This window comes from Lucilia cuprina, chromosome 3, assembly GCF_022045245.1.
Source record: "Lucilia cuprina isolate Lc7/37 chromosome 3, ASM2204524v1, whole genome shotgun sequence".
In the NCBI taxonomy this organism is placed as follows: Eukaryota; Metazoa; Arthropoda; class Insecta; order Diptera; family Calliphoridae; genus Lucilia; species Lucilia cuprina.
Window position 1 is genome coordinate 48,164,305 of NC_060951.1, and position 24,705 is coordinate 48,189,009.

A 24,705-nucleotide genomic window follows, 5' to 3' on the forward strand; every position below is an offset into this window, starting at 1 on the left:
TAGTATGAGTTTTTCACAAATGATTCACAATCTATTTTAAATTAATTTATTTAATTATATGCAGAAAATTTAAAATGTAACTGAAGTTCATATCGCAATTTTATTTAAATTCACCAAACTAATAACAATTAAAGGACTTTCAAAAATAGTTTATAGTTCCATTTAAACTAAAAAATGGAATATATAATATTTTTTTAATTTCAAAAATAAAATGAAATAATGTTCCTCTATCAAACTATAGGGCCCAGTGCTATTAGGGTCCAATGTGAGACATAGATTCTATTTATTGATCTATTTTCAAAGAATTGTTAATATAATGTTATTTTCAAACTTATTTACAAATTTCAAAACAATAGCAATATTATTGCGAGATTTATGAATGTTAGATTGATTCTTAGAGAATGTCTCGCTATCTCCAGAGACTTCGATCGGTTTTAATATAACGTATGATCAACTTTGCTATCAATATGAATATTAATGATAAATTCTCCAATTCTTACAAACAATTGACGAACAAAATTTACTATTGTGAGTAGCATTCAGTATAATACGTGTGAAACAAAGAGAGAGAAAGATGAACGCCATTTTTTCGCGCTAAAGGTCAATATGGCATTATCACCTTGATGTCCGAAACATTTGTAGTTTAGGGAAAACACAAGTGATTATTGAAATGAACATTCGACAGATTATGATGTGGATATTCTTGGACTATACTAAGTAAAGAATCAACTATTGTGAATATACAATTCACGGTAGTCCGAGTAAAAAAAAAAAAACAAAGGGAAAGATTGATAGATCGCTCTCATTTGTAGGTTAGAAAAAACTCATGTGAGTGAACTCATGTGATTGTAAGAATACATTCTCAACAGTTTCTAATGTGGACATTCTTGGACTATACTAAGTAAAAAATCAACTACTTGAATATATAATTTACGTAAAATTCATGATGCTTCTAAATAACAAACAGAGGAAAAGATTGATAGATCGCTTGCTTTTAACTCGCGATAATATTTGCAGTTTAGGAAAAAATATGTGATAATGAAAATTTAACTTTCGCAAAAGATTTTGATCTTGCATCTTTCTTGAACCATCCCAGCAACATCTTTACTTACCCTACTTACTTAAGTACCCAAGTAATATTGGAGAAAAGTGTAGGTAGTTACTTTTTGGGTGAATAACTACTAATTTGTGTTCGACGATGATAAAAAAATTACTGGTAACAAATCTGCTTAACCGACGTTTCCAGATTTAAAACTGGTTTTTTTATGTTTGCTAGTATCTATTCTCTTACTCAATATAAAAAGTAAAAAATAAAAAGTAATTTTATCATTCTATCTGGAATGGTTTCCACACAAATGTACCCAGCAAAAACTGGGTAATGGCTTTCTATCGTAATTCCTTACCTAAGAATATACGTTTCGACGACTACTACATATGATCTAGATTACAAAGAAGTATACGTTTATTCATGTACTGACTACTTTTTCTAATTACTTGTAATCGTTTGTGGTAAGTACTTGCCCCTAATGACATCAACGTGTTAAAATTATGATTTAAATTGTATTGTGTAAAATAAATTTTAGCATTTAACTTCTTACATTTTAATCAAAGTTTTAACTGGTTAAATATTAACATTTCTTGAAAAAAACTTCCAAATTCGACTACGGTTAGAAACACTAACTAATTCTATTCAAAAAATAATAATCTATTATATTGATAACGACAACTCCGACATTACCAAGTAATGTATGAAATAACTACATTACCTACAAATTTGATAATATTTTACTGGAATAAAAAAGGAATGATGAAGCAATTGTTGTCTCTAAATGAAACGTGGTTTTAGGTTGAAGCTTTAAATCGTATAAGAGAAAAGCAGATAAACCTTATTTAAAATTTATTTTTATTTATCTATACACAAACAAACGTTCCAGTCATATGCAATAAAGGTAAGTTATTTTGAAGCCAATATTGGTTCAGAATTGCGATAATGAAATAAAACTTTATATACATTTGTATATAAAATGTTGGTAATATTGGATATTATATTTAGATATATATTTTGATCGATATCGTATGCTGTTAGCAACTTTCTAAATAACTAAAAATCAGTATCTTTATATTCTACTTATGTATGAGTTAAATTTTGATTATAGTCGGTTATATTTTCTAAGAATAACTTAAAGATATTTTCTATAGAAATAAATTGGAACTCTTAATTGTGCAATTTTAGATTATATCGGGTGGGTTTGTTATGGAATTGTGTCTGAACTTCTGGTTAAATTTTTTAAATTAATTTAAATTATTTTATGTTGGAAAAGGAAATAAAACAAACAATCAAAAGTTAGTAATAAAAAAACGTTGTTTAAGCATTGTATATATTGTATATATTGTTGTACAGATTTGAGATAAGAACTTAAAAAATTTTAAAATTCGCAAATAATTGTTATTTATTTGTGAATAGTTACTTATTATTTTAAAACTACTGTGTGTGAATGAAATTTGAAATACAATCATTGATGAAAACTATGTTGAATTGTAATGAATACTTTCCGGTAATTGTATTGAATAAAATGTAAAAAAACAACATTTAAATCTAAATGAAATTAGTGAGTAATATCAAAGAATTTTCAATGTGATCTGTATAATAATAATTAATATTAATTATTTAATATTGCTAAAACAACAACAAAAACGCTTAACTAAATTTAATTGTGTTTAAATTGCTTTAATAAAATATTTAATAAAAATACTTACAAAATCATTTGTTATGAAGTTTTGTTTATGTTCAAAGACAACACAGCAGCATTCAAAACAAAATATTGTATTTGTCAAGATAAAAAGATTTCGAAAATACAACACGTTGGATAATGCATACAAAAATTTATGATGATTATTATGATTTGTTTTTGTTTTTTATTTCTTTTAATCCAAACACTTTATTATTGCAACGTGGGTGTTATTTTTTTCTAGGCTATAAAGATGTAAATTTCTTTTCGTATTGTAATATTTTGTTTGATTATTATTTTCTTCTATTGAATTGAATTTTTTTCTATGTTTAATTGTTACAAAAACGAGTTTCTAATTCCAATTGTGATTTAAATTTGTTCGTTATACGATTTTATTGTAATTTCTCTAAGATTTCTAGTGAAAATTTGACGAAAAACTAAACAAATTTTGAATGAAAATAATTTTTATTTGTAAGAAAACAAAATCTACGCGCGTCGTCAGATATTTTAAGCTGAGTACTGTGAACACACAAATACTACACTAATATGCTCGTACAGTGGCTGATGTTCAAGAAGCTCGAAAAAAACATTTCGAACACAAAAACATACAAACGAATAAATACAACAACTACAGCACATACAACAGGCAACACAACAACAACGACAACATCGGCAGCAGCAACAATAAATGTTAAACAGTAAATACACAAAGTAACTGAAACTCGTGTATAAAACGTACTTACAGATACACCACCAACAAAAACAACAACACCACACATGTATGGAATAAAATAGATGACGATGATGAGGGTACTCGAAGTATTCGAATCGAGAAATAAACAAAATATGGTTTTGAAAATACAACACACGAATACGTACGAAAATATACGAAAAATTCTATGGACTCTTTCCTCAATAATGTAAATGCAAAAGGGAGAATTATAAATCAAAAAGAGACATAAACAAAACTGAGAGCTATGAAAATCAAGTTAGAGAGAGAGAATGGGATCTCAAGCCTGAAGTTTGTTTTCAATATAAAGTTAATAATATTTAAATAAATACTCAAAATTCAAATTCAGGCACACAGATACTAAACACATACAGATACAATTACGTGTGTTTATACGAACAACTTAAATAGAATATAGTGAATTTTATAAACAAGAGTTTAAATATTAAACAGTAAACTCTCAATTATCTAGCAGCTGCAAAATTGAAATGGTGTTGCAAATCTTAATCATTGAACACATGGCTTTTAATAAAATAAAATTCCGAAACCAAACTAATCCTATACTCCCTTAGCTATGTAATACTCTCTTGCAATTACTCTCTTTTTAAATTTAAAACCATCAAATTCAAAACCCTAGTTTGTTAAAAAACTTTATATAAAAAGCCGGTTGTAATAAAAAAACAAAACTTTCATTTGATATTATAAAGATAATAAACTTATTTTTCAAATACCGCAAAAACCTCAAAATTTTGAAAAGAAATACTAGACAACAATAAAATATACATGTCACTTCAAATCTACTCATGTACACATATATATAATGCCCTTAAGGTGAACATATTTACATAGCCAAAGTTTTAAATTACCGAAAAAAAATTTGTTAGCTTTACATTCACTTCAATTAAATTTTGTATAGAGACTTTTTTTGAACTTAAACTAATGTTTTACCTTTCTGTACCTTTCACTTTGTGTAGGTGCCACGTATATAGTATACGTGAATGTTGTAAGTACTTGAATTTGTACTCGTTTATTATTGTATATGTGCAACACATAAAAAACCGGGTTTAAAAATTGTACACACGCGTGCTGGGACGCACGTACTCTCTTTTAATGCAGCCTGCTGCCCTGTCAGTTTTATGGAGTTTATTGTTTATTTTTTTTTGGTACCATTCGATTTCAGTGTTTTTCCTGATGTATATTTTTTTAAAGAAAGACATTAACCCATGTGTTAAACTGAAGACATATGTTGACGTTTTCAATTAGTAAGTATTAAAGCATAAAATTTGTTAAATTAAATTAAAAATTAAATTTGTTAAATTAGATTCCCAGAAATATACATAGGTCAACATCGGCTCAGATATGTGACCCTATACTAGAGTCTCTAGTGGGATCAAACCCACGAACTCCGGACAGACAGACCAGAAGAACACCATCTACACCACTATATGTCAAATAAATATCTGAAACTGATCTCAGTCTCCAAAGACCACAAAAGGGACTAAGATTCTGAGGAGTCAGGATTTATAGCTAAAAACAGTAACATATAGGAAAGGTCGAGGTAACAGTAACGTATGGGAAAGGTCGAGCTATCTTGTAGAGACAACTTGACATTGAGTGCTACAGTGACAAGCATGCGACTTAAATTCTCTTTCAATGAATACTGTGGCCCTAGCCGCAAGTCATTATGGATCGATCTTTTCAGAATTCATCAATGCGATTTAAACATTTATTAGAGTCAAAGTCATAATCCTTCTAGAAGTTTGTGGTGCAGATGAAACATGGTGAAATAATTTAAAACCGAAATCTGAAAAGATAGTTCTGGTATTTTCTGCAGCGAATTTGGGATACGAATATTTCATCGTCTACTAAAAATACGATGTGACCTCAAAATTCAAGGAAATAATGGAAATACCATATCATATACCTATGTACTTAAGAATGATCGGTCGAATGTCTGACATTAACAGTGTCGATTATGTATGGTAATCGAACATTAGTTGCTTTGCCCGCTAACAAAACAAGACAAGCCTGGAAATGGCTCAAGTGATGCTGCAATAGCGATTGGGTCTTTTTAAAGTAGTATCTTTAGATTTTTTCTTCGAAAGGCTGAACATAGGAGGAAAAACATTGATTTAAGCATAATGACCAGGATGTGGCCCATCTACGATATAATCCCTAACTGACGATGTTTGATGCAGTAATAATTGAATGTTATTTTGCTATGCAAGTCGACTTCAGCACGAAAGGCAATGAATATTGTCGCTGCAGCAACGACAAGGAAAGAGAATGGGTTACACCTTCTCTGTGAATGTCCCGTTGTATCCAACAGGAAAAATTATTATTAATTGGAAACTTCGATATATTCAACCTTGGGTAGTTATCCTGGTACTGTTATCAAGGTGGAGTCTTTTTGACTTTACTTGATTGTTTGCTCGAACTAACCTACCAAGATAACCCACGAAAGAATTCAATTATTAAATTTTTGCTGAATTGAAAGCGGGCTATGTACCAAATTCTACAAAATTTGATAAAGTAAACAATTGTTTATTAATAATTAACTTATTTTCTGTTATATTGTAAGTTAAGGTCTGATCTGCAAACAGAATCCGTACACTTCAAAGATTTAAGAACTTAAGTTTAAAACTGGCCACCGGTATTTTTTGTAAATCCACAATGAACTTATTTCAAAGAATCATTATCGGAAAACCTATCATTTATTTCTATAAAACAAGTACAAAAAAAGTAACTAACCCTGTAACATATTAACCTAATTGCACATCAAGATAACAAATTTTTCTCTATGGTCTCTACTTTAGAAAAGTTAAAACAAACTATAAAATTTTTTAAATGTGAATAATACTTAATTTTTTTTATAATATTACAATAATTTAAAATGTATATATAATAGTTTTTAAAAGATCTTATAATATAATAAAAAATTTGTAATATTTTGAAAGAAAAACTTTAACGTACCTTAATTTTAAAATGTTAATGGATGTGTGATCAATGATTCTATCCAATATATTCGTACACTATCTACTGTAAATATTCAATATTAACAACAGCTTCAACATTCCAAAACCCTGAAAAGAAAAAAATTTAAATATATATTAAGAATCTACTAAAAATGGGTTAATTGTCGTTTTTTAACTCAAATTTATTATAACCTTTTTTTAGTCATTAAAGTATTAAGTCTGTTTTTTCGTTTTTTTTTTTTGCTGATCAATGATCTTTTGTTCATTAGTAAATTTTGTTTTAAGTTATGAAATACATTTCATTTGTATTTGTTATTTTAACGTCACTCCGTTATTTAAACAATATTATTTTAATAAAAACAAAACAAAATCTCCATGAAAAATCAATCATACAATTCTTGGTGTATGATTTATGTAATCAATACTTAGGACGAGATTTATGATTTGATAAATGCTTAATAATAAGATATTGTAATTGTGGGTTTATAATATCAAAATCATTACTTTAATTGTTTTAATCAAAACTACTTTTCATCAAATTTTTGCATTAGTATTAGTCAAATCAAATATAGAGAACAATTTAATTGATGATCACGATAAACCTTCATCAGAGGGAAACGGCAGGAACCTTGGACTATTCAAAACAAGGTTTCTGAATTAAATCATTTATGCGATTTTCAAGTTTTCTACACTGATACATAGTCTCGCACGAGGGAGTATCTGTTTTCGTCACCCATATTTTTCGCCCTGTCCCCCGACATTACCCATAGGTAAGATTAGTAACCAAGCCCACTTTGTGTATATATTCACGCAAATCCCAGATAAATGAATTTAGGTAATAAAAAGGTTTCTGCATAAAATCATATAAATCTGCAGATCAAGTTCGTTTCACAGATAGGTCCAAACAAATAAGCGGCGACAAGAAAGCAAGCATTTGTGGCCCAAACTTGCAAACTTGCAAAGGTCATCCCACTTGAACACTATCCTTAAATCTTAAAGCTGAAATATATGCCATAATTATTTGTGCTAGGGAGTGCGTTATGAGAAGAACAAAGGGATTAAGAATTTTTATAATGTCGGATAGTCAAGCATTGCTCAAGGCCTTATTATCATACGAAGATAAGTCAGGTGTTGTAATAGATTGACTTCACTCAATGAACTAGGCAAACATAACAAACTTATTTTTGTTGGGTACTTGGCCATGAGGGTCACTCTGGCAATGTAAGGGCAGACTGCCTAGCAAACAGGGGCGTTCGACGCCAAATAATCGGCCCTAAGCCCTACTTTGGAATTCCCCAAGTATACGCCAGTACTAAATGTGACTCTTAGGTAAAATCTGAATTTACTCGCCATTGGGAAGCAATACCAGGGCTCAGACAGACAAAACGCTTCATTACAATATCAAAGCGAAAATACAAAAAGCTACTAGCGCTGAATAAAAACGATCTCAGAGTACTAACGTGATTACTTACTGAACTCTTTAACGAATCTTTGCAGATTATCTGACACACATACTAACACATACTACCGAGAAATACATCATCAACCTCTCGCCTACTAAACTAGTTACCTTAATGCGTGAACTAAAACTTGTATGGATAAAAGACATATTTCGCATTGGTCGCAGATCTACACATTATGCCCCTTCAATACGAACCCACACCCACTGATTTTTCACCGCCCATTTTCCCCTAAAAAAATTATATTATATTATTAACATATTACTAGTACAGTACAGGACGCTCTAGCTTTTAAAGTTTCCCTGATATACGAATTTTACTATTTGAATACTATGGGAAATGCTACGCCTACTAATGCTAGTTGGCATATATTTCCTCAAAATGTTTATACGATGCTTATCAAAGTTGAAATCGGTGACTATAAAACATTTTTTTTACAGCCGTTACAAAAATGGTCCGCAGTGCCCTTTCAAGGAAAAATGATTCAAATTACTCGTGTAAAAGGGCTGAAAAGGCCTTAAGCTGGGACCAACTGAGAAGCCTAAATATTAATACCTGTCTCTTGGACATGAAATAAACATAGGAACGAATTGGAGTCTTAGCCCTACTATGACACGTTAAAATTATAAAAATGTGATTGGGCCAATTTATTCAGACAAAAAGTGTAACATCAATCTAATAATTGCACAAGATGGTGTTAATGCTGGTTCCCGTTGTCTATACACATCGTAGAAATTAAATTCTGACACAGCTGATGTTACCCCACTTTTTAGGTTAAGAACAGGACGTTTTTAAATCATGCTAGCATATTTAATAATTCAAATAAAACTACCTTTCAAAATCAAGCCAAATATGATGAGTTAATTTCGAAATATCGAAATTATTATTAGTCAAAATAAATTTAAGAATTATAACAACTTCCTGTATATAAAATTGTTCTGGAGCTGATAATACTCATCACCACTACAATCATTCACATAATTAAATAAAAAAATCTCAATTAAAACATTGACCAAGGGTCAAACTTCCAATGTAATTCATGTACATACTTATTTCAAAACTTTAAATACTCTCTTTATGTCTCTTGTAAATAATTGACCTAAAACCCCATCTAAAACTTAAACAATAATAAATTTACATTTTTTAGCTCAATGTAAGAGAAATATGTATGTAAAAAAATAATAAAAGTTTCACTCAAAATTTAAATTAAATGTAAACGATGCGTAGAATTTCATCATCATCGTCATGAGTTGAAACAGCAACAATAACGTCATCATAATTGCGTCTTTACAAAGAGAATTACATCGAAACATTCATGCGACATAAATAAATATTAAAACATATAATTTGTTTTCAGACTTTATTACCCCTGGTCCTCTCGAATACTTAAACATAAAGTCTGTTTTGGTTTAGTTTAGTTTGTTTTGTTTTGGGGAGTATGCAGACATTCAAAATAAAATGACAGTGTATTTATGTAGTATGACGGACGACCCTGCTAGTATTTTGAAATGAAATACAGGAAATAATTACAACAACAAGAATAATCATAATTTTAATGAAATAAAAAACAACAAAAAACATCAGAATCTATATCGGTGTGTGCGAGTTGCAGACGCTTTTAAATAAAACAAATGGTTAAAGATGAATGGATTTAGGTTTTGTGTACAAGTACGCGTCTAGTAAGTACATTAAAACATACAAAAATTTATACAAACCCTGCAGTTTCAGGTTGTTGTCAGAAGGAGCAAAATTATTAATCCTTGAAAGATTATAAAGACATTTTCTTTCAGACAAATTACCTCAGCTGGGTTAAATATATAACTACTTTCTAAGACACTCTGGAGAAAGAGGCTTCTCTTTAGTGTCCTTAAGTGATGATAATTTACTCCCTGCATTACACAAGAACACTAAAGTAAAAACTACAATAAATTTTAAAAGACGAGAAAGTATTCAAAATGGAGTCAACTAAGTAGTTAGGAATTTAGGAATTACTTTGAGAAGAAGAGAATTATTGATTCCTTTCAAAACTGTTGGGTTACATACCTATACAAAAACAACACATATGCAAAAGTGTTAGTGAATGTTGCATGCGGCATATGTTATCGCTAACATTGATGGTACGTAGTAAGTTCTCGTATATTTGAATTCTTCTATGCTAAAAACCCTTCTAAGGGGTGCTTTCTCACTTGGCGAAACAATTCACAAAAAACATAAAACATACAGCAAACACATGATGGTGGAATGTTTCAATGTTTAGATTTGTTTTCTGTATTTCATTTTTTGCACATATGTATGTATGTATTTCAAGTAGGGAGGAACATACTGTATGTATGTTGTACTCATATTTCAAATTGTTTGAGAAACCTTGTTTTGACGAATAATACATAGACTGTTGTTGTTTTTTTTACAAAGAATTTGTTAAAATGAATCGTAAATTAAGTTTTTTTGCCAAAATTGAAAGAACTGGTTAAACAAGGTTTTATTTAGTTTGTTTATGTTTTTTTGTGCTTAATTCGTGTCTGGCACAATTGCAGTTGAACCCTCTGCTCAACTAACCGCTGAAGCAAATAACCATCGTCAACATCGGTGACCGAACAGTAATGGTTATATGGTAGTTTATGACTATGGGTAGAACAAACTGTGATACGTCCATGGTATGATTGATCAAAAAATTATAAAGTCTTTGTAACAATTGTAGACCGATATTCGCAATTTTCAAATTTGTCGCAGGTAATAATTTCTCTCAATTATTTCGAGCTTTCTTAGCAATCGCTCTATACGGGATCTTATCAAACGTGTTCAAAATTAATTCAGGAGCACCGCAAGGCTTGGTTCTTTCTCCTACTCTATTGCATATTTTCATTAACGACCTTCTATGTCCAACTTTCAACTCTATCTACACTTTTGCCGATGACAGCAATATCTGCCATTCATATTCATTCAATTATAGACCAAGCCCTTCAAAAATCAGGGCAATAAGGCAAAATATGCAGAAATCGCGATCTCTCAGTGGGGTCGTATTAATAGAGTAAATTTTAACCCACACAAGACACAATGTAGTTTTTTTAACAGATAATGTTGGTTCATCAATATTTATGCGTGGTGTAATTATTAAGGAATCAGAAACTCTTGATGTTCTAGGCATGAAAATACAGTGCGATGTTAGATGGACTAAACACATTTTTCAAGTGTCGAAATAAGCATTCAAGAGTCTTGGATTTTTAAAACGGTGTAACTCCATCTGATCTCTCTACTGTTTACATCACTTATATCCGACCGAAAATAGTCGGATATAAGAGATGATTATTCCTAATTTCCTCTCTGAAATTATACTATGTATTTTGGAACTACTAGAGCGAGTATAGGAGAGGGCGAAAGTTCTTATCGGTAACACTAGGGTATCCAATTCTATTGATTCACTGGGGCACCGACGCAACGTGGGGTGTATTTCACTATTCTATCGATATTACAATGGAGTTTGTTCCTCTGAAAATCCGCATATTTGTGGTCGATTGGCCAGTAGACCGTACAACGCATTGCAGAGAAAATTCATTCTTCAGCCGCACCGTTCGCAAATGGAACAAACTTCCGGGAGAAGTATTCCCAGCAAACTACGATGTAAAAATTTTTTAATCAATAGTCCACAAAAACTGCTCCCTCTATCCCTACTCCCACAACCTATTTTCCTAGTTCCAACACAATGCATTGCATAAGTATGGGTCATTCCTTGAAAGCTGGTCAAAGAAAAAAATGCTTTTCTAAAGAATTGAGCTTCGATAAATCCAGATCACAGAATTTTTCTATCACATATGGGATTAGAGATTTGTGTCCTAAAATTTGAAAAAAAACCAAAATTTTTGGTCCTTTTTAAGATTTTATAACAGCACTAAAACAACTTTGTATACATTCTCTAAGCTATAAAATAAACATGAGAAATACTTTCCTTGTTGATCGAGATATCAGTCAGATTCGAATTCAGCGCGGATCAATCCTTCAGATAAGTGTAACTTAATTTCAGGGTTTCAACAATTGTGTATATTAAGGTAATCACTAGTCACTTTATAAACATAATTTCAATATCGAAATGACAATTATTCGACAACATATGCGGTATATGGTCCTAGATCTCTGAAGAATTAAACATCCGAATGAATGATTTAAAAAAATGTATGAACGATTTATCAACAACTCAGTCTTAACAACTTCGAATCAAAATCACTGAAAAAAGGAACTAGTTCTAGTAGCTGATCTGTAAAGTTTTCGTAGAATTATTTACAAGAGCGACAAGTTAGAACAAAAATCACAATATCGCTTCCACAGAACTAGGCCTGAATTCCAAACTTGAGGTCTGAATTCCAAAATTTAGTTTTTAAATCTTATATAACAGCATAATTTTTGGCTGCATTCAGTTTCCATACTATATATCGTTCGGATAACTAAAATACTTTATACATTAGTTAGCTTCTGCGTGAAGATATAAAAGCTGTTTAGGTTTTTTTTATTTCTTGTAAGCAATTGTGTTAAAAACTTGCCTCCCATGACATCACCTCTGTATAGAGAAAGTATTAGGAGACATTTCCATTGAACCATGGTTCAGTAGGTCCGTTGATTCCCGTTAAGCATGAGAACTTTAACGGTTTATTAAAATACCAGAACGGATAAACTAAAGTTTTGGAATGGATATATGTATATGATTAAAGTAATTTCCTAAGGCGGTTGACCTTTTATTATAAAACCAAAGCCAGGTTTTAGATAACATATTAAAAATTCCTTATAATTACTTATAATAGGAGCATTTGAATGGTTACTATGCGAAATCGATTTGTACAATGAAAATAAGTATTATCTATTTATAAATAAACCAACGGCCCCCATTTCAATAAATATTTGGCCCATAATGTCAAAAACATTCAAGAAAAAAATATCTACTTTGCGATCAACGACACACGAACAACTTACAAATATTTATTTGTATAGTTTAATGCCCTCAAAACTCCAAACAGAATAGAACTTTCAATGAGCTGCTCGTAAAAAAGCTATACCAGTCTATAGAATCTATCTAACAATAATAAAAAAAACAACATACTCTCCATGAGTCCATGATTCTGTTTTGTTGTCTGGCCTGTTTCTTAGTTTTAGTGTTACTGGCCCTGCAAAGTGAAAAAAGAAGATATTTTCTATATAAAAGCGATCCACAAGATGATGTTGTTAATTGTCAACGGTCTAGTTGTGTGTATAAGGAAAAAAAGAAATAAACAAAAACTCTATAAACACACACTATAATAACGCAAAAGTATTTTTAATAAAATTCCAATAAAAATTAATGATTCAATATGGTTTCAAATTTGTTGTTTTCCTTGCTGTTCATGTGTTTCTTTTCTTTTTTTTTGACTTGGCTGTCAATTGGTTCGAACGTTAGATCGATCGTTGGTAAAGTTAGATCTTGTTATTTTTTCAACTATTTAAAATTGCTTTCTAGTTAGAAATTAAATATGTCTGCTTTTCTTGACTTCAACAAAAATAAAGAATAACAAAAACACAAACATGTTTTAATATTTTTATTATTTTTTTTTTTAATTTTTATATTCTTTGTTTTTCTTAAACGAACTTTTCAAAAAAAGCGTGTTCAACAGTTGGCATTTTGTTCAATAAAAATTGAAGAAGAAAATACTTGCATGTTTTGTTTTCTCAACATGGGCTCACAGCCTTAAAGTGAAGTACAGTGGAATGAAAAATTTTAAGTTTGCTAAAAACTTATCGAAAATATATTTTAAAAATTTTCTCTAAATGCTTTTTCTATACAAAACATTTTCTACATAAAAAACTTAAAAATATTAAATTTATCGAAAATTTTTTACAAACAATTTATCAAACATTTTTCATAAATATAGAAATGCAAAATTTATTGAAAATTTTTGTAAAAAAAATTCTAAAAATTTATGGAATATGACCTATAAATAGTTAATTAAAAGAGAATTTCCTATAAATAAAAGAAAATTTCGAAAAAAATATATCTTAAATTTTTTAGAGAGAAAATTTATCCTTAATTTTTTAGAGGAAAAATTGATCTTAAATTTTTTTTAGAGAGAAAATTTATCAACGAAAATTTTCTATAACATTTTTTGTGTCGATAATTACACCGTCCTACACTGAAAATTTGACAAGAGCCGTATGATATACGTCTGAAACTATAAATTTAAGGAAACAAATATGCGTTTTTAGTTTTTCAATTCGTGATCCAGTGTCCTTTCAAAAGGACTTCAAAGTTTAAAAAAGTACATTTTTAAAAAAATATTTTAAAATACTTCTACTGATCAAACAATGCCAAATTTAATGTCAAGCTAACAAACATAGTTGTAAAATATTTTGTGTTATTTTTAGTTTATTCCGTCAGGATCACAAAAATGTATAAAATAATCTTTCAAAATTTTTTTGAAAAAGTAAAATTGAAAATTTTAATAGATTTTTAAGTATAAGAATTTTAAAAGACATTTTTGACAGATTTTTATAAATCATACAAAATATTTCCCAACTTTTCTTGTTGGCTTGACGTAAAATTTGACATTGTTTGATTACTTAAAGTATTTTAAAATATTTTTTGAAAAATTTAATTTTTGAAACATTGAAGTCCTTTTTCCCTTAAATTTATTCTTCTTGTCGGACGGTGTTATCTATAAATAAACATTTATCAAAAATTTTGTATAAAATTAAAATTTATCAAAAATTATATATACAAATTTAAATTTATCTATAAAAATTTAAATTTATCGAAAATTTTATATAAAACCAATATTTATTGAGAGTCTATTTAACGAACATTAATCAAAATTTTCTATAAAACAAATTTTAATAAATCAAAATTCGTCAAAAATTTCCTATAAAAAAAAATCTAAAATTTTCCTTAGCGAAAAAAATTCGTCGACAAATTTCTATAAAATAAAAATTTGACAAATATTTTATATGAACTAAAAATTCACCAAAATTTTCTATAAAAAAAAAATTCGCCAAAAAGTTTCATTAAATCAAAATTCGTCAAAAATTTTCTATAAAAAAAATTGAGGACGTGCAAAAAAAAATACGTCGACAAATTTTTATAAAATAAAAAATTGCCGAACATTTTATATACAAATTGAAAATTCACCAAAAAAATTTTTGTAAATACATATGTCCAAAATTTTCTACAGTGAACATTTATCGAATTTTTTTTATAATGAGAAATTTATCAAAAGTTTTCTATTAAACAAAAATTTATTGACAATTTTCTAAAAAAAATATATCGAGAAAACAAACATTTATCAAAGATTTCCTATAAAGACAAAATTTATTGAAAATTACCTATAAAGAAAAAAATTATCGTATATTTTTTATCCAAATTATAATTCGCATGTTGCCCACGGTACTGTTTGTTGTATCTTCCATGTTTGTGGTAAAATGTCATTATAGTCACGTAAGTTATTGTTGTTGTTGGATTTATTCAATTTCTATACATTTTGGTGGACTCTTATGTTTGCTCATGTAAAACCAGTATGTAATCACGAAGTTTTTATTTTTTGTTCTTCATTTTTTTTAAAAAGAGATACCAAAAGAAAAACGTGAATATATACAGAGAAAATTATTTTATGTATCGATAGTTTGTGGCATGTATTACGAGTATTTTTTTGTTTATCCAACAACACATCTAATATCCAAGTAAGGCCAGTCGGCTGGTAATCGTGTATAGTGATGTAAAATTAAAAGGAATGTTTTGTATTCAGTTCAAGAAAGCAACAAGTTATTTACATTGTTAAACTACATAACGAAATAACTACAAATAATCGAAAAAAAAACAACATACAACATAGAACTAAACCAAAACAAAAACAAATGTTTGAATAAAATATTTTTGTTAAAAAAAAAAGTATAGACGATGAGACGGACGCACCCATATATCTTGTGTACGACAATATAATCAGGCCCATATAAAGTTAAAAATATACAAAACGTGATTCTAATTTTAATTGAAAAGTATGTGGTGAACGTACTCATTAAGAAGAGTTCAAAAAACACTCGTACTTTGTAGAAGAAATAAATAAATAAAGAAATTATGTTCAAATTTAACGGCCTAATAAAAATGAGACCATTTAAAACATAATTTTTTTATGGTTAGACATTATCATTTAAAGATCCGCAATCTATATTTCCAAACACAGGGCGAGTGAACTAATGAGTTATATAAAAGTTTTTTAAAAAATGTTTCTATAACAAATTTGGTATAAATTTATACTTTTTTCAAAATTTTCTTTCAAGATTTTGTTTTTATAGAAAATTTGGAATTTTGAATAAAACGAGAATTTTTGAAAAATCTTATAAATCCAGAATTTTTTAAAAATTCAAAATTTTCTATAAATCAAAAACTTTCTGAAAACAGAGAATTGAGAATGTATAATTTATCAATAGTTTACGATAAATCAAAAAACCAGCTAAAAATTTAAATTTTTCGAAAAATTTTAAACAAATATTTTATTAAAATATTTGTATAAATTAATATTTTTTTAAATAAATAAATGTATCATAAATCAAAAATTTATTAACAATTTCTGAGATATTAAAAAGGATTTGTAAAGAATGCTATTAATATTATTTAAAAATTTTGTTAGAAATGGAATCCAACTAAAAATTGTATTTATTTTTAGTCATAGGAAATACCTTAAGTGAGACAGTTGTATTGGTGACTTGTCAGAATAATCTAAATAAATGTCTGTACTTTTTTCCACGAAAACATATCTAAATACTTAAATAAATAAAAAACGTGACTGATATGATTCATACACAAAAATATGTATGACGCCACAAAATTCAAAACACCAGCATCCTTTTCAAAATGCGTCTTAGTTATGTATGTATATCTGTATTAACATCAAACATTTTTAAACACCTTCACATGAAAAAAAAACAGCGGAATGAAACATAGACTAGAATTAACCACCATATTTGAAACCTTCCACAAAAATAAACAGCTAATACCAATGTTATAATAAGTGGTAACTACGCAACGAAATGGTAAGTAGAAAAACCAAGAAAAAATAAAAATTGATGACGTTGCGTTGTTAAGGAAGCTAGAATTCCACCAAAAAGGTAAGGTTCAAACAACAATACCATATTGTACTTGTATAGCCAACAAAAATAATGTTAAACATGCTGATACTTGCACCACTACCTACCCCGATTAGACCTAACAGAGCTAGTAGTCCCAAACGACCGTATGATATAAAATAAAGCACCACCAACAAAGGCAAAGTGGAGAGAGACCTAGGAGAGGTTTAGACAAGGGCAATAAAGAGAAAAACACTCAATTCCAGAAGACAGACCAAGAGTTGCTTGCTTGCTAGCTATAGCAGCAAAAAAAGAGAGTGAGTTTTGCAAAACCGGCCATAACTGACGCCATTAAAATACCACAACAACTCTGAAACGTCAGTACAGGCTTGACATTTGAGTGTTTTGCTTTGGTTTGTGTTAAGAAAGATAAGCAAAACACAAGTAAGAAAAATAAATTAAAAACAAAATCGGTAAAAAGTTTGTAAAAGTTGTGTGGTGTTTTGGTTAAAAAAAACCTGTCAAATTTTAACAAAAAAAGTTCAAATTACAAAAAAATATGTGGCAGAAACTGTTCTTACAAAGTTTGCTGCTAAGTGCTGCCTTAAGCTCTGTCATGGCCATCAATTGTTACGTATGCGATGCCTCTGATACCAATAATCCATTTCAGTGTGGCGAATGGTTTGAACGTTTCGATGACCCCGACTTACAGCCACAGAACTGTTCGAATGTTCACGATGCCAAGTTCTGTATTAAACATGTGGGACGTTTTGAAGGTGGCATTGGAGCGAAGAGATTCTGTTCATCCAAAGATTTAGGCAACTATTGTGATTATGTGCGTAATAAAGGTGATCGTATGGATTATAGATCTTGTATTTATACTTGCAACACGGATGGTTGTAATGGTGCATCTAGTTTACATCTTACACAACTACTTCTGCCATCAGTAGTAGGTGTGGTTGCGGTCTTAGCCGTAATGAGGTTGAAAATTTTGTGGTGAGATAGAAGCAGTGTTGTTAAAGAGTGTATTCGTTGAAATGTTAGATTTTTTTTAAAGTAAAATAAAGCTTTCTTCATAAATTTTCTTTTAATCGACAATTTTTCAAAATTTGTTTTATAAATCGAAAATTAATAGATATTTTCTTCAAAATTTCTTTTAAATCGAGAATTTATTGAAATTAACCTACAAATCTGGAATTTATCAATAATTTAACAAAAGATTTCTATAAATAGAACATTTATCGAAAAAGTTTTAAATATAGAGAATTTATCAAAAATTTTCTATTTATTGAGAATTTAAAGAATAAAGCTGTCAATTTTTAAAAAATTTCCTATAAAATTATAAAATCCAGTTTCAATAGATGAATTTTTAAAAATATTTTACAAATAGAAAATTATTTGATTTTTTCGCAAATTGAGATAGTTTTTCGAAAATATTGAATAATAAAAAAATTATCGAACATTGCAACTAAACAAAATTTTTGGGAAAATTGTCTACATTTAAGGAAATTTTAATATACAAAGTTTTATAAAAAATCTACAAAAATGAGATTTTGATTTTATTTCAGTTGCAATAATGAATACATTCTTTAAAAATTAACTTAGCATTACATCACACAATAATATTTCTTTAACTAAAACTTTGTTTTGAATTGAGACACGAATAGTAACACACAGTAATAATGATACGAATAGTACTGTTTTTTTTCTACAAAAATAGCTTTACTTAATTAGTTAATAAGTGCCTTTAACATTAATATATCAAACTAGTAAATAATAACTATGTATACACAAATATTTTAGTATATTTTTTTGTTAAATAAATTTTACTTAAAAAAACTTACAATTGTTTTTATTTTCAATTATATTTTCTAGTATTTTCCAATCTCGTTTCAACTTATCAATGATTTCTTTGTTTACTTAAGCTTCTTTCAAGGTGTTGTCAGTTTATTGTTTAATTTAAAAAGAGAGAGATATAGAGAAAGAGAAAGTCAGTATTAAACTAACATGGCAACTCTATCGGCGAGAGTAAATTAAATCTCTTTTACTTCTAGATTTTAAATTATTTTTTTAAACCCCACTTAAATTGCTTGTTTAAGAGCTAGAAAAAAAAACGTTTTAATCTTTAATATTTTTCATTGATTTATGACCTTTTCGTTTACAGATTATTTTTTTTTTCTTACACATTTTTGTTTATTCTTTAATTGTGCAACATTTTGAAATTATTATTATTTTTTAAATCATGTATTATTTGGTATGTGTAATCTTAAAAATTTAAACAGAGTTTAGAATTTATTTGTATTTGTTTTCGGAAAATTTCTCTTTGAAGAAGGTTATTGTCTTTGTGTAATTTAAAAGGTTAAAGACCTGTGGAGATAATGCTGATATGGCAGAGTTTTGAAAATTTTTAATTTGTTTACTATTACATTGAACAAACAAATAAAGGTTCTTTCTATTTTTATTAAGATATTTTGTTTTAAAAAATATTTTTTTGTAAATATTTTTTTATAAAAAATATTTTTTTGTAAAAAATAGAAAAATTAAACCCCGATTAATTAAAATGGTAAATGATTCGATCTAACGAATGTACTATTCGTAATGCTATGCGACGTTATTTGTCCCTTTAGTGTTTACAGGTAATGTAGAGATATGACAATCTTCACATTACATTCGCCAGATAATCTAGAAAGGAAATATTTGAAATCCTGCTATTTGTATGGTACTACATAAAGTATTTATCTAATCTGTCACTGAAGGATAATCAAGCAGACAATTGACTGTTTGACTTTCTCCTAGGAAAATACTGTGTGTAAATTACTGGCATATAAAGCTATTTATATGGATAGTGATAATCCGAAAATAAAAATAATTAATTTTTGGTTTAAAACAGCAAATATGTAGAAAGAGCATTTCATAAACAGTCACTCAGGGAATGTGTGATCCGTCCCGGGATACTCTAATTCTTATATAAATACAGTTAAGTTCATTCCCGGATCCGAAAGAGTTTCATGAGTTTAAAAGAATTTCAAAACTTTGGTGAACTAATTGCAGTGATCGATCTAGTTAGTTAGTTTGAAAGGGAAGAAGAAATACTCCTAGGCCTCTATTGGGCCAGTTGAGCGCTCCTTACTAGTGACTCAAGTGGAAATCGAACACGCCACCTTCGGTCTACTAGACTAGAACACTATCCTACGGGATTCCTACTAGAGATGATCGATCTACTAGGGATTCTATGTCCGATATTTAATAGCGACTATAGTGATAAAATACAAGAAGAAGAACAAGGTACATATAAGTACTTCGGCTTTTGATGTTGATCGTAATGACTTCGATTGTCTTATTGTGGATCTTTTGTTTTATATTTCTGAGGAATGTGTGGAAGTAATTACAGGTTCTAGATAGAAAACATGTTAAACTACAACTATGTCATCAAATTTTAATGGTCTATCTACTAGCGATATAATATTCGATCTAGTGTAACAGCGGTAGCGATTAATATCTTCGAATATTGATGTTGATCGTATTCATCAAATTGAACTTCGCAGGTTTGACTTTTTTCTAAATTTTTGGTTGATCTACTGAGAATCTTTTGTGATTTCTTGCGATTGTTTAATAAACCTTTATAAGAAAATAACAATAGAGAAGGTTTTAAACATGATTAAGGAATTAGACTTATAGTGGTACGATATTTTCACAATTAAAATTTCATAATTGCACATTTAGAGATTTTGCACTAGTTTTTTTTTAATTCAACCCTAATAGAAATTGACATAAATTTCAATCATGTCTGCTTATTTCATTAGTCTATTATCTTTACACAAAGTACATTTACATGTCAATTAAAACCGCCAACAAACATAATAATAGCGATCAAAAACCTAGACAAATTGAAAAACAACTTTCAAAAAATATAAAATTGAAATAAAAAGATCATGAGCTAAAAAATCTAAATATGTATGTCACATTCTAATGAAGCAAAACATTCGAGTTCAATTTATATCTCCATTATTACAAATACATTTTACAACGATCTATAATAACAATAAATATCTACAGAAAACATAAATTAAAGAAGAAGCTTAAATAAATTTAGAGAAAATAATGAAACAAAAACTGAACCTAATATATAGGCTCATATTATAGCCCCAAATGGGAATTGGAGTACGAGTGGAAATAAATTTTTAGTACGATGACTAGTTCAATTATTACGGCAATAAAATTTTTTCAACGAATGTCACATCATGTATTTATTTCTATGTAGTTGCTAATGACAGTTTGTAGTAGTAAGAGATGTCAATAAAAAGAGATCGTTTTACATGATCGAATTTAGATTGACATACATTAAATTTTTTTTCGAATATGATAGACAAGTTAACGTTGAATTGTGGGAAGCTTTAGAAAAACTGATACAATAGTTGTATGTTTTACTCTACTTTTATACAAAAACTTCAAAAAACAAGAAACAATTGAACATTTATAGAAAAATTACAATCAACTAATTATTGCAAATATATGTGTGTAGTATTTTCATTGAAAATTAAATTAATTGAAATATTACAATAGATTTGTTGTTATTTTTGTAAAATAAAAAAAGCTAAAAGTATATGAATGCTTTACCTACCAAAACGTGTAAAAACCTTTTAAGCAAAAAGGGAAGAAAATTTAAAAATAAAGAATGTATTTTATATAATATTCTGTCAACTTTAAATACAAACAAAAGGGATATATTTCCTAATGATATATACAATTTCTGAACCTGTTTTGATTTCTATATCTGAATAGTCTGGTATAATGATTATAGACTAGAATATATACTAGACTATAGATTTGACTAAAGGCCAGACTATACACTACATGTTAGACTAGACCATAGACTAGATAATATACTATAGAGTATAGACTAGACTAGATTATATAATATAAAGTATAGACTATAGACTATGAACTAGACTATAGATAAACTAGATTATATACTGAACTATTGACTAGACTCTGGACTATACTATAGACTAGACTAAGCTATAGACTAGACTATAGACTAGGCTATAACATAGTCTAAATACTAGACTATAGACTGGACTAGACTATAGACTAAACTATATACTAAACTATAAACTGAACTATAAACTAGAGTATAAACTCGTCTATAGACTAGACTAAACTATAAACTGAACTAGACTATATTTGCACAAAATTCGTTAATCTAGAGCAATATTTAAAAACATTTAGCTATTATTTTTTTTATTGGTTTCAACGTAAAAATGTTGTTATAATAGCAACAATTTAATTGAGTTAAAATTTCGTTATAAATTACACCTACGCCTCTACAACTCTATTACTGTCAACTTTTTTTATTAGAAAAATAACTATAACTTTCAATTGACTTTGAATAACAAACAATTTAGCAAATGCGTGCAGTTTTTAACTAAATTTATTTGTCATTATTTATTCTTTTCTAAGTCAATTGAAGAAAACGCTTTGAACTATACAAAAAACTACCAAATCCAACGAAAAAACAAATATGAGTATATAGTCGGGCATGGCCGACCATATGATACCCTACACCGGCCAGTTTGTTAACAATGTCGATTAAACGAGGGCTCATGTGGGGTAGGGGTAAATGTGGTGCTATACTTATGCATTTTGTAGAAAAATTTACATCTACGTTATTACGTAATTAGTGTTTATAAGTGAATTTTGATCTTTAAGTCATTTTCTGAAGAGGAGTATGTAGGGGGCTAGGGTCAAATGAGGTCCGATTATTACACACTGACGGACGGACATAGATGAAACAACCCATAAAGTGATTCTGAACCGATTGGTATACTGGATGTTGGACCAATATTTTTGGGTGTTACAAATATCAGCACAAACCCATAATACTTTCCTTATTATAGTGCTGTAGACTATAAAAATCATAATACAATACACGCGTAATTGAAGACTGACTGAAAAAACAAGTAAAGATCACTTGTTAAGATTATAAGATCACGGAGATACAAATATACATGAAATTTGAATAAAAAATTCTACGACAATTTTAAGGTAAAAAAAAACACATACAATGTTTTTTCTACTTGAGTTTTAAGATAATCAGTTTCAATTGACAATTTAAGTAATACAATTCATGAATATTAGAGGCAGTTGTTCCACAATGAGTAAAATGATAAATGAGGTTTTTGGGCAAGTAAAATAAACATATATCGGGCAGGGTCGTTAGTAAAACAGGGGCAGATATTGTTGTGTTAAAAAAGGAATTTTGTTCACTATTTCATATTACAAATATTGTGATCGAGGACGAAGATCAGTGGTCAGATTTCAGAAAATAAAGACCATAAACTTTAGATAAATCCCCTTATGTACAACCATACATCAACACCTCTGAGGAGCGGGTATGATCTTGTAAATATTCTGTATTCTGTATAAATGTTGTTTAGTTGATGGACTGACTGGTAAAAGCAATATAATGTTTATTTAATTAAATAATTTGTACACGTTTATACATAAATTTATGACAAGTAATATGTTATATGAATGTACGAATTATGTACCTACATACATAAATAGTAATAATAAGATAGTGAAAACTACAAGATTTTTGATTTTTCAATTTAACTAATACTACACATTTTGAGTATGTAAGAAAATGTAAACAGCACAACAACTAGTTGCAACATAACGCCAACATCCAATTGCAACACAGACAAAAAACATGACATAAGAGGTCAAGAATGTTATTTATCGAAATAAGTTAAGTTGTAAGTTGAATTGACCGAAAACATGAAATAAAAAATAAATTACATTACGTATACAACATGTATTTAGTAATAAATTTACACCGTGTAAAATGCAATATGAAAAAAGTGGAAAATGCAAATGTTTTATTTCAACTCTTAGCAGTTGTAAATAAAAAAAATTTCAAAAACAAGAACACACGTTCAAGGTCATTACCACATCAACAACACACTCGCCTGTCTAGCAGTTCTACTACATATAAAACTAAAGTGAAGAAAATTGCATGAGTGAAAACCCCATTTTTTCGAATGCAGACATTCTGCATGTTAATGTTTATTTGTATTTACCCTGCTTTAGTTTACCATTAGTCTCTGTTTTGAATTTTCAAAATCCGTCTGCCATCACGAACGAACGCACTCACGATTTGTGTACAAGTAATAAAACTGAAAACACGATAAAAAACGCGCGGAAAAGTGCTGTTGAATAGGGAAAAAAGTAAATTGTTATTACAAGATTAAGACTCTGGAGTTGACAACAGGCTAGTCCATAGATTTGGCTATAATATTCTTCCATGAATTCGTCTTTAAACTAGTCTTGTCGAATCCATAAGACTATAGACTATACTATAGAATAGACTATACTAGACTATAGACTAGACTATAGACTAGACTATAGACTAGACTATAGACTAGACTATAGGCTAGACTATAGACTAGACTATAAACTAGACTATAGACTAGACTATAGACTAGACTATAGACTAGACTATAGACTAGACTATAGACTAGACTATAGACTAGACTATAGACTAGACTATAGACTAGACTATAGACTAGACTATAGACTAGACTATAGGCTATATTACAGTCTGGACTATAGACTAGACTATGGACTAGACTATAGGCTTTACTATAGGCTAGATTACAAACTAGACTATAGACTAGACTATAGACTAGACTATAGACTAGACTATGGACTAGACTATAAACTAGACTATGGACTAG

General features: G+C 28.8%; 2 protein-coding genes and 1 long non-coding RNA gene across 4 annotated transcripts in view; 2 read left to right on the top strand and 1 right to left on the bottom strand.

The window, feature by feature from the left end:
* Window positions 1–18,901, bottom strand: part of LOC111683019 (innexin inx1) — a 33,977-nt gene extending 15,076 nt beyond the window's left edge. The window contains exons 1-2 of one of the 2 annotated variants that reach the window (XM_046945952.1): window positions 18,811–18,901; window positions 6,433–6,542 (exon numbers count right to left, since the gene is read on the bottom strand). The gene's annotated coding sequence lies outside the window, so the exon portion shown is untranslated. Of the gene's footprint in view, window positions 1–2,757; window positions 3,277–6,432; window positions 6,543–18,810 lie in introns of those variants that run through there. The other variant, XM_023445053.2, reaches the window with a different exon arrangement.
* Window positions 4,227–4,876, top strand: LOC124418733. Its single transcript, XR_006940191.1, has 3 exons — window positions 4,227–4,290; window positions 4,434–4,721; window positions 4,781–4,876. It is a non-coding gene; the product is annotated as an uncharacterized LOC124418733 (long non-coding RNA).
* Window positions 16,835–18,061, top strand: LOC111683020 (U-scoloptoxin(05)-Cw1a). Its single transcript, XM_023445054.2, has one exon. The coding sequence runs from the start codon at window positions 17,526–17,528 to the stop codon at window positions 17,964–17,966; it is 441 nt and encodes a 146-aa protein (XP_023300822.1). The 5' UTR covers window positions 16,835–17,525; the 3' UTR covers window positions 17,967–18,061.
* Window positions 18,902–24,705: the final 5,804 nt, after the last annotated feature.

What these genes read in the sequence shown, in the direction of transcription:
- LOC111683020 (XM_023445054.2), top strand. Translation starts at nt 17,526, where the DNA reads ATGTGGCAGAAACTGTTCTTACAAAGTTTGCTGCTAAGTGCTGCCTTA.